Source organism: Eptesicus fuscus, chromosome 4, assembly GCF_027574615.1.
Source record: "Eptesicus fuscus isolate TK198812 chromosome 4, DD_ASM_mEF_20220401, whole genome shotgun sequence".
NCBI classification, from domain to species: Eukaryota; Metazoa; Chordata; class Mammalia; order Chiroptera; family Vespertilionidae; genus Eptesicus; species Eptesicus fuscus.
Genome location: NC_072476.1, coordinates 25,019,426 through 25,037,290, shown reverse-complemented (window position 1 = coordinate 25,037,290; position 17,865 = coordinate 25,019,426). Strand labels below are relative to the sequence as shown.

Genomic DNA, 17,865 nt, shown 5'->3' with positions numbered 1-17,865 from the left:
AGCTGTGAAGAGCTGGTCCTTTAGAGCTAAACCTGTCTGCACTTTCACCCTGTCCCTGTCACTTTTCCCTGTTTACATTGGGGACTCACTTCCTCTCAGAGCTTCCTCACCTGTAAAATGGATTAGACAGTAATAGTGCCCACCTTGTATGGCCCTGGTGCGTATTTAACAAGAATGCATGTGTAGTGCACAGTCCTAATAATGACTTGAGTTAGAAGCACCCATATGAGCTATTATTACCATCCATTTGCTCTTTCAGCAAACATTTATTAAGGACTTATTGCATGCCAGGTGCTTTACAGACATGAAAGCATTTGATACCCTCAGAGGTAGGTTCTCTTATCCCCATTTTAAAATAACCTCCCCATTGGTAGAGGGGTGCTTGGTATTCTCAGACAGTTTTAAGTCGTTAGGGACTAAGATCCCAAACTAACCCTAAAGGTATCATCCCTCCCCTTTCCTCCAAGATTCTGCGCTGTGAGGCAGCCAGGTACAGTGGTTAAGGGAAGGTTCCGGCTTAGGCGGTCTTTGAACCCCAACTCTTGGATGCTGCATAACCCCTGGGCAAGCTCATCTAAGGAGTGGGATAGTATTAATACCCACCTCATGGTTATCAGAGAATTAAAAGATAGAATTTTTGTAAAAGGTTTAAAACAGTCTTTCAGACACGCAGTCTCCAAAACGTTAGCTATCTTCATGGGAACACCTGGCATATTCCTCCACCTCTGGCCAGTCCCCTTGAGGGGCACCCATCCCAGCAGGCACCCCTCCTGTGTGAGGCCCACTTCCCATAATCAAATCACCCCTTCCCATCAGTGGTGAAGAAACACTGTGGATAAATACCATACACTGGATAGGTGTTTGGACCTTGTGGGTTCAAACGCCAGAGGGGCCAGCTGTCATACCTGGGTAGAGTGGTTTTCCCTCTCTGCACCTCAGTTTCCTTATCTGTAAATTGGGGATAATTGCAGCCCCTCCCTCATAAAATTGAGAGTAATCAAGTCAACAGCAGCAACAAAACACTGAGTGAGTGTCTACTAGTACTCTGGTTAGGGACTGTGCCAGCTGTGTAGGAGTGAGCAAGAAGGATGAAATGAAATAATGCTTGTGAAGTGTTGAGCACAATGCCCGCTGAATTATACACGTTCAACATGTGTTACATGCCAGGTGCTCCAAATGAAATAGTGTATCACACTCAAAATGTGTATGTATGAAAAAAAATGTGTATGTATGCTAGATTTTAACACAAAATATATAAACATGTGTAGCACATCTTTCATTACTTCCACATTCATTTTCTTATTTATTCCCACAAAACAGCCCTGGAGGATAGGCAGGGTAGAGATTTTATGCCATTTTTACCATGAAAAAAGAGGCGCTGGGAGGTTAAAAGACTGACGAACTGGTGACTGGCAACTGGAGAAGGCTGGCCGTTTAAAAAGAGAGCCGGCGGAGGGCAATGTTCCACCTCAAATCCCTCAGTGGAGAGCCAGCCCCAGCTCTGGGGCCTTGGGGTGGGAGGACCAGCTTGGAGGAGGCTTCCAGGCCCAGGACGCCCCAACCACGTGGGGGAGCTGCGGGTGGACACGCCCTGGGGCGCACGACCAGTGGCGCGGAGCTTCCAGCGGGCAGAGGCGCTCACGACTCTGGGCACGGCGCTGGGTGGCGCTGCCGGGCCGCCCCGCGCCAAACCTGTTGCGCGGAGGGCGCTTCTCGGCCAGGTTAGGGTGAAGGGGTGCTCCGCTCTCTCCCCGAGCCCCCTGCGTCCTCGGCCGCATCTCCCTTGGGGAGCCAACGCCCCATCTTAACGTGAGACTCCTTCATTTGCTTCTGCATTCCTCACTGCAACAGTTCTAGGCGCGTCGGGTGGGGTGGGAATAAAGTTTTTCCAAGCTGGTCTGAGAGAGGGCTGGGTTGGGGAGGACCCTCCCAGCTACAGACTCCATGGCTGGACTGTGCCCTCTGCCACCCCGGGGGCTCTGCTCTCGGTAGGTGCCAGCCCTGGCGCCGACCGATGGCTGACCCTGCCCGCCCTTTCCCACCCGCTTCCCCATCCCCATCCCCATCCCCTCCCCCGCCTCCCGTGCGCTCCGGCCCGGCGTCTCCGCCCCTCCCGCGCCGGGGTCGCTGCAGTCCCCGGCTGCCCCCGGCTCCCTCCTCAGGCGCCCTGGCCTCATTCCAGCCTGGGAGCGCCTCGGGGGGAGCGCGGGACAGCGAGGGAGGCCGAGGCGGGGGCCCTGGGCACCTCAGCTCTCCCAACCTGCTGGCGGCCCCGACTCCGGGAGCCGAAACGCAGGGAAAGGCAAGGACCGGGCGGCCGGCGGAGGGGCGGGCGCCGCTCATCAGCCACGCCAGTCACGTCTGGGGCCGCCCGGCCGCCTTTTCTTCCTTTCCCCCTTTGCTTTCTCCCCCCTCTCCCCTCGGCGAGGGCAAAGTGGCCGTGGCGGCGCCATGCCCGGGCCGGAGTGAGTCGCGCGGGCGAAAATGGCGTACATCCAGGTAGGGCTGAGGCTGGGGGCCAGGTCCGCGGGGTGGGTGGGGAGGCCGTGCCCCCTTCGACCGCGAGCGCGCGTAAGGGAGGGCTCGCGGCTGCGCTCCCGCAAACTTGCCTGGGGGAAAAGGGTGCCCGAGCGCAGCAACCTGTGCGCCCCAGGAGGAGAGGCTGGGTACCCCCACACCCCCTAATGCAGGGCCCCTTGCGGACTCTGCACGCGCGCCTTCACCTCCTGGGGAAGGAAGGGGGGGGGGGGTGAGGCAGACTTTTCTTCCCACTCACCCATCCCCCTCCTTTGGCACCCCACCCCAGGGAGGGGCGGAGGCGAGCGGCCCGGGGCGCCCCAGCCACCCGGCCCGCCAGCTGTTGTTGCCTTGGTGACGGCCGGGCTAATTGGCAGGCGGAGTGAGCCTGAGGCAGCTGTTCTGGCCAGGAGGGACAAGGACGTTGTCTCTCCCGGGCCCTGGGTGCTAGGGGTGGGGGACACACCAGGGCTGGTGCTGGTGCTGGTGCCGGTGCCGGTGCTGGTGCCGGTGGGGCAGCCGATTACTTAGGCCATTGTCTTGGGGTTGCGAGTTGTGGACCCCTATCATTTTGGGGAAACTCCCCTAAGAATCCTCAGCCGAAATAATTTCCAAGCGTGATTATTTTGGAGGGGGATGGAAAGTGGGGGTGAGCTGCTTGACTAAGAGACCTTTCTCCTTAATACAAGGCTGGAAGCGGCGACAGGTCAGCGCCAAGGTCATGCAGTCAGACCCTTTGCTTGCTTCTGGGACTGGCTCCTCTGAGCCGGGCAGAGAAGCCTACAGGCTCCCACATCCAGGGTGCATCTAGGCTCACTTCTCATCTCCTCCGCCACAGTTGGGGGGCTGCTGGTCCCCGAGTTTCCCTCGGGCTCACACATCCCCTCAATTTGTCCTCAGACTTGTCATTTAGCCAGGAACTCTGCTCTGTCACCTGGCGAGCCTCCTCATCTCTCTCCTGGTTTAGGTTAGCCCCATTGGCTCCCCTTTCATGAAATCCCTAGGTCATCTTTTCAAGTTCATCGTAGATCACGTCTACACCCACTGTGTGCTGGATGTTGTTAGGAGGACTATTCAATAGTTGCTCAAGAAACAGTTGGGTGACCACCTATTATGTGTGTGCACTGGGGGCACAGCTGTGGACACAGCATGGCCCCTGCCTCCCAGAATGCAAATCTAGTGAGACACGGAGAACATCTGAACAGGCTTCTACCGTTCTTATTGACCACCTTCAGCACCAAGGCGACACAGCTGCTTAGGGGGTCATGGTGAGGTCTAAATGTGGGGACCAGTGAGGATGGCCTGGTGATGCTGGCTTAACTTCTAGAACAAGTTGTTAAACTTTTTCTGTCAAGGGCCAGGTAGTAAATATTTGTTTCTTTGAAGGCTGCAAGGTCTGTGTCTCAACTCTCCTGCTCTGACTGTGGTGCTGGACAGCAGTAGACAATAGTCAATGAATGGGCGTGGCTGTGTTCCAATAAAACTTTATTTGTGAACACTGAAATTTGAATTTCATATATTTTGCATGAGTCAAGGAGTATTAATCTCCTTCTGACTTTTTTTTTCAAACATTTAGAAGTGTACAAACCGTTCTTAGCTGAAGTGCCACACAGAAATAGGCTGGCTGCAGGCTGGATTTCTCAACCCTGTTATAGAATGTCTGCATTTCCTTTCATCCTGTTACTTTCTGGCTTGAATCAGTTCTCCTCCATTGGATCAAACACGTGAACCCAGGAGGCCCAGCGTGAGGAAAGGCTCACAAAGCATGCTGATCGCCTCAGAGCACCTTCTCTCTCCTCTTTCTTCATCTCCCTTGGTTTTTCTTTGCTCCCTGACACTTACCTTGCACCTGGGTCTTGAGAAGGCTGGATGGTTGTTCCTTAGCAGGGACCCTGAGGTGGCCTTATCTCTGCTCATCACGGTTTTATAAACGGCTCTCCGACCACCACATGCCGAGGAAAGGCTTCCCTAAATGAAGATAATGGGCATGGATTGTGAAAAGGCGTCCCTTTATCCTTGTACTTTGTTGGAAGCTTTTTAAAGCACTTGCTCTTGTAAGCCCGACGAGGACATAGCTTTCTGCTGCTTTGCTCACCAAGATAGTCCCCCCTGGTGCCCGGTTGCTTCCAGCTGGTCTGAGAAACCACCCTGTTCTCATGAACCACAGAGAGGGGGCAGATATTTTGCAGCTGGGCAACACACAAGCATTTTCACAGCGTCCTAGCTTAGTCTTTCCATAGAGGAAAGAGGTAACTGAGGCTCAGCGTGGCCCCTTCACTTGCCTGAGTCACATGATTGGCTAGTGGTGAGGCCAGGACTAGCACTTCTCTACTCAGCTCTTTGCGTGCCTACGTCCCCTGTCCCCCCACCCCCCTGCCGCCCACCCAGCAGGTCTTGTTCTGGTTTGAGCTTTGCTTTTGGAAGAGTTTGTGATTAGTGCCCGAGACTTTGTTTTCCAAGCTGCAGCCATATCCTTACCACTTCAAGGATTTTGAATTTTTCGTGAGCTATGTACCACCTGTACTGTTATTTACTCAATATTTTTTCTATAAATGGATTCACACTTTTTTTAGTTTAAAAACTCATATGAAAGGGAAACTTTATGTCAAAACCATAATAGAAAACCAGGATGACTTGATATAAGCAGAAGGCAATTGGACAAAAGAAACACAGTTAGAATAATGCCACATTCTTAGATGCTCCCTTTGAGGCTCTGAGATGGGGGGGGGGGGGAGGGGGAGGACCTTCTCTCTGTTTAAAAAGGAAGGGGTGCATGTGTTAGGAAGATGTTAGTGAATCTTTCTCCTCCTTGCAAGAGAATTGAAAAAAATAATAATAACTTTCTCCCTCTTGGTTCAAAGTTCTGAGTTTGAGTCTTGCCTCAGTTCCTCTCTGGGACATGTCCCAGGCTAGCATGTGGAACTCCTCCTAACCTACCTGGTTTACTTGGCCCCTTTGGAAAGCCATCAAGACTCTTCCCTGGAAGAGGGGAGGGAGCCTGTGTCTTAGGAACCTGTGAGAAGAAGATGGGATGGGGGGGAAGGGGGCGGCAAAGAAGGGGGGCAGCCTGTCCCTCCTCCAAGGACCAGATTATGGCTTCCTTTTTGGCTCCCTCTGTTTGTGGGTGGTCTTATGAAGCTTCCCACCATCTCCATTGGAGCAGAATTAGAAGGTAGGGCCTCCAGGAGGGCTGGGGAGCCAAGTCACATCCACTCAGTGCCTGCTTGCATGTGGGCAAATCATGTCTTTTGGGGTTGGCTTCATGGTTATTTCTGTATAGGAAGGTTTGCTCTTCTGAAGTGTGGCTGCATTGGCTAGCATGACTATCTATCCACCCGCACTGATTCATAACAGCATACGGTGCAAATCAAACCGAAATGCTAAAGTTTCCCATTTATTCGGTGTTGGCTAGCCAGGAGGCTACCCGCAGCCCTGAAGATAGCAACACCTAGTTAGGAAGTCAGCTCCCTTCCCAGGATGGTAAGTGGAAAGATCCAGGGCTTTTTCTTTTTCTTTTCTGAGTTGCTGGAATATTGCTAAACTGGTCTTGTCTCTCTCTTTTTGTCGCCCCCACCCCCTCCACCCCGTGGCTTCATCTTGGATCTCTAAAAGGGCAGTTGGAACCTTTAAACGAGGTGGGTTAATTCAATGATTCGTTTGGTCTGGCTTCTAATCAAGAAATGCTTGCTTTTCATTTTGGAGTCTTATGTGAGGCTGTGGGGAATATTGAATATTAAACAGTCACCGGATGTTGATAAGGGCACTGTTTCCATGCCTTTCTGTGGCAGGGAGATCCCGGTGAAAAGACACTAGATGACAAGATAGGTTTCCCTCCCCACCCCCTACTTATTCCGTTTGATTATCTCCGTTTGCTTTTGTGTCACTGAGATTATCTTTTCTAAAAAGACTATTTTTGCTTTGCTCTCAAAATGACAGACTAATATTCACTGTGTTTCGGAACATACTGTGTAACCCTCACCATGGTGGGTATGCCGCCCACATGTCAAGAAAGACGTTCCCATAAACTACAAAAGAAACTACCTGCAAATGTCTCGCTGGCTATTAATGGCTCCGGCGAGGTGGTGTTTGCCATCTTTGCGCCTGCAATTGGTAAACAGAAATGGAAAACATTTTGTTCCAAGTGTTGACAGACCTCCTGCATGTCGTTATGTCTCACCAGGGATGGGCTGCTTGTAATTCGGGTGTTTTTCCTCTTCCTCCTCTCCACCCTTCCCGCGTCTCCTCTTGCCCCCCTCCCCGCCCACCTCCCCCAATGGCCTCAGGGTTTTCTTTCTAGAATCTCTGATCTGCTGCTGTGCAGATGGACCTGCCGGCACTGCTGTCAGAAGTGTTACGAGTCCAGCTGTTGCCAGTCGAGTGAGGATGAAGTTGAAATTCTGGGACCTTTTCCTGCCCAGACTCCTCCCTGGCTGTAAGTAACACTGCTCTCAACTCCCTTGAAAGCAATCTCAAGACCTCTTTTTATTCTGTTTCTGAGAGGGGGTGGGGTCTGGGGAAGGAGGATTTGAGGTATGAAAGCTGGGAAGGAAGGCAGGGTGCCCATTTTTTTGACCTCTTTGCTACTGATGGGACATGATCTGTGCCTCTCACTTTTTTTTGGCAAGCTGGTGAGACCAGCTGGTGGTGGGACTTCTGTTCAGCTAGTTTCACATCTTCTGAGATGTGAACTGTGTAATGCTAAACACGTGGGCACTTTTAATCACGTTGGGTGTCATTCCAAGCGGAAAAGAGATCTGTGAGCATCTATAGTCTTCAAGGGATGTCGGTTCTAAAGGTGTCCATCCAAGTCAGTACCTGGCAATTGGCCTGGCATCTGACCCAGTGCTTGGCACATGGTAGATGCATATAAATGTTTGTTGCCTGGCTGGGTAGATGGAATGAACAAACAAGTGTATCTTAGCTGATCTGACCAAGAGCTTCAGAAATAGGGAAGCCGAAAAGCACCTCCGGGCTTCATCCTGTCCTCCAACGCTGTTTATGTTCTCCCTGGCGTCTTTCATTTTATTTCCAATTCGTTCTCCTCCCGCGCCTGCACACAACATCTCCATCTGCCAGTCCCTCAGATATTTTGGGAACGCAGTTTTGAAGCTTTTGAGCCACGTGTCTGGTCCATCTCTCTGTGGCTGGGAGAGGGACGTGGCCAGAGAGTCTGGGTTGAGTCTAGAGGGTCTGGGAATCATCGAGTACAACTTCTTATGATACAGACGGGGAGGCCCAGAGAGGAGAGAGACAGTGCACGTGCCCACAGCTGGAGCCTCCGTGGGGACCCAGTGCTGTCTCAGCTAAATCCTTGGGCTGAAGTTCTAGAAGCTTCTGGTGCCCCGTCTTTCCCTCCATACTGGGGGGAGGGCAGGGTGCAGGGTGGGTCATGCCTCAGTACTTCCTCTCATTTTCTGTTTTTAGAGGCAAGTATTGCATATTTCCATAACAAAGTGGTTCTGTGTCAGGCTCTGTGAGTTGGTATTCTATTTTTTCTACTTTTTCCTAGTTCTGTGACCTTGAGCAAGTTGCTTGATCTCTCTGCCTTGATTTTCCCATCTGTAAAATGGCGATGATAAAAATAGTAGTATTTATATCATAGAGTTGTTGTGGTGATTGCATGAATTAGTGTATGGAAAAGGACTTAAGAATGCTTGACACCTGGTTGGCAATCCTAGATGAGAGTCTTTTTACCCTGTTTTTGTCTGTTTCTTCATCTGTAAAGTGGGAACAGTAATATGACTTATTTTAAATGGCTGTTATTCAGAGTAATGAGATATGCACATACCATGCTTATCACAGTAGTAAGTATTCATTTCTATCATTATATTGAGAGGGATTCTTTAAACTGATTTAAAGGCGATGTTAAGGCACTCTTCCATTATTCATAGGTAGTGACCTGGATCCCGCAGATGTGTGTAGAGTTGAAATGTTTGGTGAAATAAACTCATTAATCAAGAGCTCAGTCCCATTTTCCAGTGCCCTGTGTGACAGAGATTGGCTTAGCCCATCTGGTGTCTTTTCTTTAAAGAATGCCAGCTTTGTGAGGGCAGGGTTTCTGTCTGTCTAACTCCAAAAGATAGTTGTTGACCAGCTGACTAACGTACAGGCAGAAATTGAATCCTGAAAGCATCAGTCATCCAATTGAGCCCGGCTGGTGGCTCAGTGGTTGAATGTCGACCCATGAACCAATAGGTCACTGGTTCTATTCCTGGTCAGGCACATGCCCTGGTGTGCAGGAGGCAGCCGACTGATGTTTCTATCTCTCTATACTCTACTTTCCTCTTTAAAAATCTAAAAAAAATAAAAAAAAATTAATCTCAGTTTCTTTGGATTATTTCTTGAGTATACCCTGCAGACACTCAATAGAATCCTATTACTGTACTCAGGGGATTTAAAATCTAGTATAGGGGCCCCAATTGGGTGGCTTAGTTGGTTGGAGTGTTGTGCTGTTCACTGAAAGGTTGTGGGTTCAATTCTCAGTCAGGGCACATGCCTAGGTTTTGGGTTCGATCCCCTGTTGGTGTAAGTACAGGAGACAACCAATAGATGTCTCTCTCTATCTCCTTTCTTGTCTCTTGAAAATCAATAAAAAACATATCCTTGGGTGAGGATTAAAACAAAAACAACTAGTATAGGAGATAAGGCGAGTACATAAGTCCAGGCACCCCCTAGAGTTATGCATTCACACCCTGCACACCCATTTGACAGTCCTGCATAGAGTTGTCAATGGAAAAATCCAGGGAGAATGGCTTCACTCAGGCATAGCTGGATCCAGAGGCTTAAATATTGTCTGCGTGTGCATGCGTGTGGCTCTCTTTGTCTTTGTTTTGTCTGTATTGGCCTCATTCTTAAGCTTGCTTCTTCTTTGCCCCGTTCTTAACAGCAGCAAAAACACCAGGAAGGGCTCTCTTTGCCCAGGTTTGGTGTAAATGTGCCCAATCACTTTTGCTTGGAGGAGATGGTGCTGGGATCATCCCTGGATTGCCTGACCATCCAGGGGCAGGGTCATTTCCACTTGAAACACTTGAACTAAGCTAGTAGAACAGCGTTTGCACACTTTTCCTGTGAAGGGCCCGATAGTAAATATTTCAGCCTCATGGGCTTATTCTATGTTGCAACTAGTCAACTCTGTCATTGCTGTGCGGAAGCAACCAGACTCAATACATTAATGAATGGCATGGCTGTGTTCCAGTAACACTTCATTTACAAAAATCAGGCTGTGGATTTGGCCCTGTGGTTCGCTGACCTTTGTAATAGACAGTTTGGATGCTGTGACTGGACCCAGGGCAGGCACACACGACACATGGACACTACGTCTTGGAAGAGTTGTGAGGATCGTAGAAAATGAGCCTGCAAACTCTGATCGTGCAGGGTCTTGAGTGCCAGATGAAGGAATTTGGATTTTCTTTTGAACCCGTAGAGAACCGGATAGACATTGAAAATCACAATCTGTTTGCCCCCAGATACCCGGATGGAGCGTTACAGATGCCCAGCCACTGAGTTGGATGACAGTTGCGCTTTAACCAGGCTACTGACCCTTTGGGCATGCAGAGGATTCTTTTGGGGGCAGGGGGTGGGACCCTCTGGGAAGACAGTTCTTTTGGTTTTGCCACCAGCAGAAAAGTGGGCTGGGAACTTCCCAGCAGAGCCAACACACCACACAACTTCTGGAGGCTCCGTTCACTGGTCGTTATTATGAATGGCACCACCCAGAGTCGTGCAGTCTGCAGCCTGGACACTGTACATGACCTCCAAGCTGCCCAGGATGAACCAGGTCTTCCTGGAATCCTGGGCATCACTGGGTGCATTTTTGGCACTCAACACAGGGCAAAACGTTCAGAGAAATCTGGAAAGGGGAAGCGGGTTCAGTCATTCAGAGGGCGAGTTTACAGCTTGTGCTTTCCCCAGCTTTATTTACCAAGTGGGCAGTTGCATGTTATCAAACAGGAAGGGAGTAGAAATGTCAAGTGCACAGGCTTTGCAGTGCTGTTCCTGCTGTGATATTTGAGCCCAGAACCACAGGGCTGGCAGATGAGCTGGCTCTGTGCTGGGGGGACACACCATTCATTGTCACACGTGCTTCTGTCATGTGGGCCCCCAGCTTTCCTTGGCTGGGCTGGCCTAGTGAGGGTCAGGAAACTGTACCATCCAGCTGGCTCCTTGGGGGCAGTGCCAGAAAGACACTCCTTGAAGAGTGACTTAAAGTCAGGTTATTTGTCTCTGCAACGAGCATGTGTTGAGTACCTACTGTGTACAAAGCTCCACATGCCTTGCAGGGGATGTCCAGCTCAGAAGTATGGAGCTGTGACCCGGAGCCTGGCATTGCTTGACTCAGTTGGGGTTCTACCATTTAACCGTGGTGCCAATTACTTATCCATCCCTCTCCCCACCCTACCCTGGGGCTTATATTTCCTCACCTGTAAAAGGGGCACGGTTATTAATAACTAACTCCCAGGTTGTTTTAAGGGTGAAATCAGATGATTCATACAGAGCATTTAGCCCAGTGCCCAGCACATAGTGGGCACTCAGCACCTGGTACCTTTGATCACAGTAGGTACATGTCTCACCACTAAGAAGTGTATCCTGTTATAGGAGGGTTGACAAGACATGGACTCAGATAATTGTGACACAAGATAAATGGGATAAGAACCACAGGAAGGGTGTATTCATTCACTCACTGAGAAAATAAATGTGGAACACCCCAGATGCGCCAGGTAGGAAGGCAAGGTTGGCAGTGGTGACAGGTTAAGACAGATACTATCGCTGCCCATATGGAGCTGAAGCTTGGTGTCAGATGCAGAAGAGAAGCAAGCAAGCAAGCCACAACCAAAGATAAGTGATGTGCAATGTCAAAGAGAGACAAAAGCAGGTGCAGGGATAAGGGTTGAAGGGGGTGGGAGGAGGTGACGGGGACAGGGTGGGGCCTCTCTGAGGAGATGCTGTCGAAGCTGAGACCTGAATGATGATAAGGAACCAAACAGGTGATGGGACCTGGAAGAGCATGCGGGGCAGAGGGAACAGTTGGCGCAGTGTGTGGGAGGAAGGCAGGGAGGCCTGGCGGTTGCAGAGGAGGCAGGGGTGGCTCAGGCATACACTGGTACTGTGTCAGAGGACTCAGCCAAGGCCCTGAGGGCCGATGGTGTTTAAGCTGGTCCTGGGAAGCTGGATGGGACTTCACAGGTGGAGGTGACTGCCACAGAGGTATGGCAGTGGGGAGACAGGCTGTGCAGGTGGAGGTGCCCCAGTGACTCCTTCCATGGAAGATGCTACAGCTTTCATTTAAGGGAGAGCAAGAAGAATGATTGGTACAGTGTGATCCCACCTCTGTGACCTCCCCTACTTTCCACCCCCCACATTTCATCTGCTATGTTCTCCTAGAGACCAGGAGCCGGGGGCAGGCGAGGACTGTGCGTGTCCTGGCCTTATCACAGCCCCGGTCTTGTCCTCGCCATGACCCTTATATCACTTTGGAAGAACATCAGATCCATCTCATTTCATGCACAGGATGCATTGGAAGACCTTGGAGAATTCGAAACTTGCATTTTTCAGGACTAGTTTCCCTGCAGGCTTAAATGTCAAGCTGGGGGATGCAGGCTTAAACATATCAATCCACAGCTGAGAGCTTGGGGCGTGTTATTAGCAGCATCCATCTCACGGCCACTTTGCCAGCTTTTGTCCCCTCCATCTTCCTCCCCGCAGCATCCTAACCTAGCAGCCTTATGAATATTGGGGGAATCTTAAAGACACCAGTAATACTAGCTGAAATGTATTGAGCACCTACCTACAGCATGCCAAGCACTGTTATATACATTCTATCTGTGTGAACACATTCAGTGTTCACAGCAGCCATGCAAGGTGGGCACCGTTATTCTCATTTTACAGATAGGGAGATGGAGACACAGAGAGAGGAAGGGACTCGCCCAAAGTCACCCAGCCAGGGTTCAAACCAAGAGGTCCTGCTCTTTAATTACTACTCTGTATCGCCCCACCCTCCGACCCAAGGCTTTTTATCTTTTCATTGGGAGCACATTGAGTCGTGCCTGCTGCTAATTCATAGCTATTTCTTTACATCAAACTATTGTTCTTCAGTCATTGATTCTCAGGGCCGTTTTGTAGCTATAGCCCTGCCTCTCAAAGACCCCTTGAGTGACATGGTTATGGATATTTTTAAAAGATGCTAAACTATAGACAGAGGGGCTGTTGGAATAGCAGCATTTCTCACCAAGAGCCACTTGCAAAAGTTGGGATGCACATGGACAGCCACATGGTTCCTTCCAGACTGAAGATTGACAGGCCTCATGACTAGTCAAAGTGGTGCCCCACCTCCGAGGCCACATCCTGAGTAAGGTCCCATATCTCTCCCTTCGGCCCCAGCTTTGACTGATTGCTCTAAATTGGGAAATATTCATTCATATCATTTCACATTTTGTGCAAAAAGCAAGACGTTATTGAGAGTTTAGGGCTACCACACTATTTCAGATTTGCATTATCCCAAGCTGCATAAATGGCATGAGAGCTGTTTCCTCGTGGTCTGTTCTCCAAGGGCAGAGATGCCTGTCCCTGGGGATTCTTTGACAACCATCGAGACCTCTTCCCTCCCACAGGATGGCCAGCAGGAGCAGTGACAAGGACGGGGACTCTGTCCACACAGCCAATGATGTCCCGCTGACCCCACGTACCAACTCCCCAGATCAAAGATGCTCATCCTCAGACACGTCGAAGTCTACGTACAGCCTGACCCGGAGGATTTCAAGTAAGCATCTCTGGCGTGGCAGAGCGTCCTGGCTGGGGCAGTCTTGTGCTGCTCACCTCCCTTCAGAGTCCATGAACTAATCCCACTAGCTGGGTCCCAGGACAGAGGCGGGGGGCTGGCTTTCCCAGACACTCAGCAGCAGCCCCAAGGAAAGATGTGAAGGACACGGTTGTCCCTGGGGAGGGGTAGAGTGGGATGACAGTCAGGAGACAGGATGAGGCAGCGATAATGACAACGTGACAGAAGTGCATTGCAGTGATCATTTTGACTGATTATTTTGTTTTTGCTCATCACTTTTCATTGAATTGGCTCAATTGATTGACATTGTCAGCATATATCATTTCAGCCCCCAAAGGCAAGTGTTACCATGTTATACTGCAGGGCTTGCAAATTCTAGTGACTCCAGGGTCCAGGTGGGTTGTGTCAGTAACTGAGTGAAGAGGGTTGGATAGAGATAAATATCACCCTAATGCAATGACAAATGGGAGCCGACTCTCAGCCTTGGGAGGTACTAGGGCAGGGTGGGGACTGTGGCCAATGGGGAAGCTAATGCCCTGTTGAAAAGGGCAGCTGCTACTCAGCTGTAGCCATGGGGGACTGTGGGCCCAGTATTGCCTGATTTTTTTAAAAGAGAAACTGGCAACCTGGGTTTTCATATGAAACTTTCTTACTTTTAAACCCAAATAAAATGTATCTGCGGGTTGAATTTGTCTCGCAGGCCACCCAGTTTTTCCCCTCTGATGTATAACGTATGTGTTTGACCATATGGCATGATTTGGGTGGGGAGGAGGAAGCAGGGTAAAGCCTAAGGACTCCCTAAATAGAATCGTTGAAGAAGTATGATAGTTACTTTGAGGTAAGCATCATTGGCTCCATTTCACCGATGGGGAAACTGAGTCCCAGAGAGTCTAAAAAATGTACCCGAGTCACATGGCTCATTAGTAGTGAGTCACATGGCTCACTAAGTAAGTAGTCGAGGTGGAACTTGACCCAGACACTCCAGCCCCAGAGTCCATTCTGAAAGTGGAGGGTGTATAGGGTAATGGTTAGAGCCAAGTCTCTGGGGCGACGCAGGTCAGGCAGGACCCTGGCTCCTCCTCTTATTGGGTGTGTGACCTTTGGTGAGTACTTCGGGGTTCTGTTTCCTCGTCTGTAAAATGGCTGGGGGTGGTGGGAATAGTCATTAGCGAATACCTTGTGGAGGTTAGATGACCTGCTCCATGCAGTGCATTTAGAACAGTGCCTGGCGCTCCGCTGCGGGGAGTTTGGTGATGGGCCGATGCTGCCTCTCTGAGTGGAAAAGAGGCTTTCCGGTGTGGAGCGCAGAGGGTGAAGAGCGTTAGGAAGCAGCGGGGACGGCGTGGGAAGCTGGGAAATGCTGCCCACCTCCGGAAGGGGCCCGGGGCCGGTCCACTGCGTGGTGGTGGTCATTGTTATTTCTGGCGGCTGTTTAGGTCTGGAGTCCAGACGACCCAGCTCCCCGCTCATCGATATTAAACCCATCGAGTTTGGCGTCTTCAGCGCCAAGAAGGAGCCCATCCAGCCCTCGGTGCTCAGACGGACCTATACCCCCGACGACTATTTCAGGAAGTTCGAGCCGCGGCTGTACTCCCTCGACTCCAACAGCGACGACGTGGACTTCCTGACGGACGAGGAGATCTTGTCCAAGTACCAGCTGGGCATGCTGCACTTCAGCACCCAGTACGACCTGCTGCACAACCACCTGACGGTGCGGGTGATCGAGGCGCGGGACCTGCCGCCCCCCATCGCCCAGGACGGCTCGCGCCAGGACATGGCACACTCCAACCCCTATGTCAAGATCTGCCTCCTGCCGGACCAGAAGAACTCCAAGCAGACCGGGGTCAAACGCAAGACCCAGAAGCCCGTGTTTGAGGAGCGCTACACCTTCGAGATCCCCTTCCTAGAAGCGCAGAGGAGGACCCTGCTCCTCACTGTGCTGGATTTCGATAAGTTCTCCCGCCACTGCGTCATTGGGAAGGTGTCCGTGCCGCTGTGCGAGGTGGACCTGGTGAAAGGCGGGCACTGGTGGAAGGCGCTGATCCCCAGTTCCCAGGTAAGGGGGTGGGGGGGTGGGGGGGGGGTGTGCCTTGTCTTCTTCTGGGAGTTTGTGGTTTATTTTTTATGAGGATTTTTATTTTAAAAAATTGTTTTGCACCGTAAAACATTCTATTTTTAAATAATTCTCTACTTACAAGAAATTGCAAACACAGAACAGAGTTCCCATGTACCCTTCCCCCAGCAACCGCCATGGTAAATCTTACACGACTAGAGTAGAGTACATTAGCACTGGCAAGTGATGGTGGCAGCTAAACTGCAGGCCTTCCTCAGTTTGCACCCGTTTTTACATGCACTGCTGTGTGTGTGTGCATGTGTGTGTGCAGGTCTATGAAATTGTATCACATGTATAGGTTCATGTAACCACCACCACCCTGGGACTCTCTAGTCACTGAGGTGGGCTATTTAATAAGGAGAGTGATTATCCTGGGTAGGAAGCTATCAGTCATTTTGACTTTCTGAAATTGATTTGGGAAAAATAAAATGAGGGCTGAAGAACAGGATGATAGATGGATGTTTTGCAGGCAAATTGTGAGATCCCAGCCCAGGAACATGCAGTTGGCTGCTTCAGAAGCCACCCATGGGCCAGGCTCTGTGCCCACTGGTGGTTAGAGTCCCCCCCCTTGGGCACTCTGTGGCTGAAGGATGACAGTGCGCCCACTGGGGGTGCAGCATGTGGTGGGAGCCCAAGGAAAGGAAAAGCCCCGGCCCCTGGAGGCCGGCCCAGCCCGCTGTGCTGCAGAGAGCAGTCCTGTACAACAGGCGGGTTATTTTGCATCAAACACAGCAAGGTGCTTCTCAAAGCTGAGCTCTCCTGGCCAGGGATTTAATGGTCCAGCACCTTATGTATAGGGTACACATGTTAAACATGAGGACTGGAGGGGCTGCCCCACTGCCAGAGTGTCCGTGTCTGTGCACATCCTCAAAGGTAGGAGCTTTGTTCATCTCTTAGTTTGGATTCCTCAAGAAGATGACCCTGGGGCAAGGGGAGTCATTTATTAGGGATGTGGCACTGGAGGGAACACAAGGAGAAACTGGAGAGGTCACATAAAGGGTGCATTTGGGGGCTGGTACCACTGTGGGTGACTGGAATGGAAACTTGCTGGGAAAGCTGGGAGCCAGTATCGGACGTGCCTGAGGGTCTTTCTACCTGACGGCCAAGGGAGCTAACGTTTTTATTCACTAACTATTGTCAGCTATTGGATGCGGGCTCTTGGGAGATGAGGAGGTTTATTTCCTGGCATTTCTGGACTGTTACACTGTCAGATGAAGAGACCTTTGACATCCACCGATGCCGGCCCCTATGCACTGACGTGGTCACGGCCAAGAGGTGGTGGGCAAGGTGTTGATAGTGTCTGCTACAATCCTAAATTCTCCGTGTCACGTGATCCCAATATATTGGGTGCTTCCCATGTATCGTCCGCAGTATTTGATATCACTGGGTTTTCAACTGTCAAGAGAGTTACAGTTGAAAGAGGGAAACCCCCCTCAACAAAATAATTTCTTTATGGCCAGGCTCCATTGTTGACATCAGTGGAAGGTCCCGGAGATGCAGAGAATCTTGCCTCCTTTAGGTCTTGGCTGAAATATCACCTTTTCAGCAAAGCCCTCCTGGCCTATCTGCCCTAGTTTGGTTCTCCTGAATGCTGAGGCCCAGGCAAGGACCTGGGTACAGGTATATTTAGGAGGTGCTCCCAGGAAGAAGGAGTGAGGGGCGAGCAGGACACAGGAAGGAGGGGACGTCAGTAGTCAGTGGTGGTTTTTGAAGTCTCCATTCTGTCTGCTGGCGCGGGGACACTGGCCAGGGGGGCTCCCTCAGGAGGGCTGGGCAGAAGAGAGAGAGACCAGGTGTGCCGGTATCGGCCGGAGCGGAGACCACATCGAGCAGGACTATGGGAGCATCTGTAGCTGACACCAGAGGCCGCGTCCGCTGCATCACCCTGTTCATGTGGCTGCCTCCACCGTGGGTCCAGCTTACCCTTCCCTTGCTTTATTTTCCTCCATGGCACTTAGCATCATCCCACGGAGCATACGTGTTAGGGCCCGTCTTCCATGCTGGTAGGTAAACCCCACAGGGCAGAGGTCGTGTCTGTCTTGTTCCCCTGCACTGAGAGCAGCGCCTGGCGCGTGGTGGTGCTCAGTGGGATTTGTGGGGTGAATGACGGATAGAAGGGAGAAAGGATTCCCCAGAGTGAATTTCTTTTTTTCCTCCTCCCTCCTTCCCTTTCGCACCCCTTCACCTCCCTCTGTCCCTTCCTTCTTCCCCTTTTTCCTTCTTCCTTCTTCCTTTTCTTGTCACACGAAGAAAGGGCTCATGGGAACTCGGAGGGAAGAAGGACTCAGGCTTGCTCGGCCTTTATGCTCTTGAGGGCACAGGCCAGTTGTCTGTGGCTGGGTTTCCTTGAAGCGGTGCCCGAGGCAGGAATTTGGGTGTGGATTAGCGTCCCAGGGCTGCTGGGTGGCTTAAAACTCAGAATCGTATCCTCTCACAGTCTGGGCGCTAGGAGTCGAAGATC

General features: G+C 51.0%; 1 protein-coding gene across 1 annotated transcript in view; it reads left to right on the top strand.

Annotated features, from left to right (window-relative positions):
• Positions 1 to 2,448: 2,448 nt before the first annotated feature.
• SYT17 (synaptotagmin 17) overlaps positions 2,449 to 17,865 on the top strand; it is a 68,706-nt gene continuing 53,289 nt past the window's right edge. Inside the window, exons 1-4 of the mRNA XM_054714777.1 lie at positions 2,449 to 2,499; positions 6,839 to 6,949; positions 13,125 to 13,273; positions 14,728 to 15,347. Of these exons, the coding sequence (XP_054570752.1) occupies positions 13,126 to 13,273; positions 14,728 to 15,347 (768 nt within the window). The 5' untranslated portion in view covers positions 2,449 to 2,499; positions 6,839 to 6,949; position 13,125. The remainder of the gene's footprint in view (positions 2,500 to 6,838; positions 6,950 to 13,124; positions 13,274 to 14,727; positions 15,348 to 17,865) is intronic.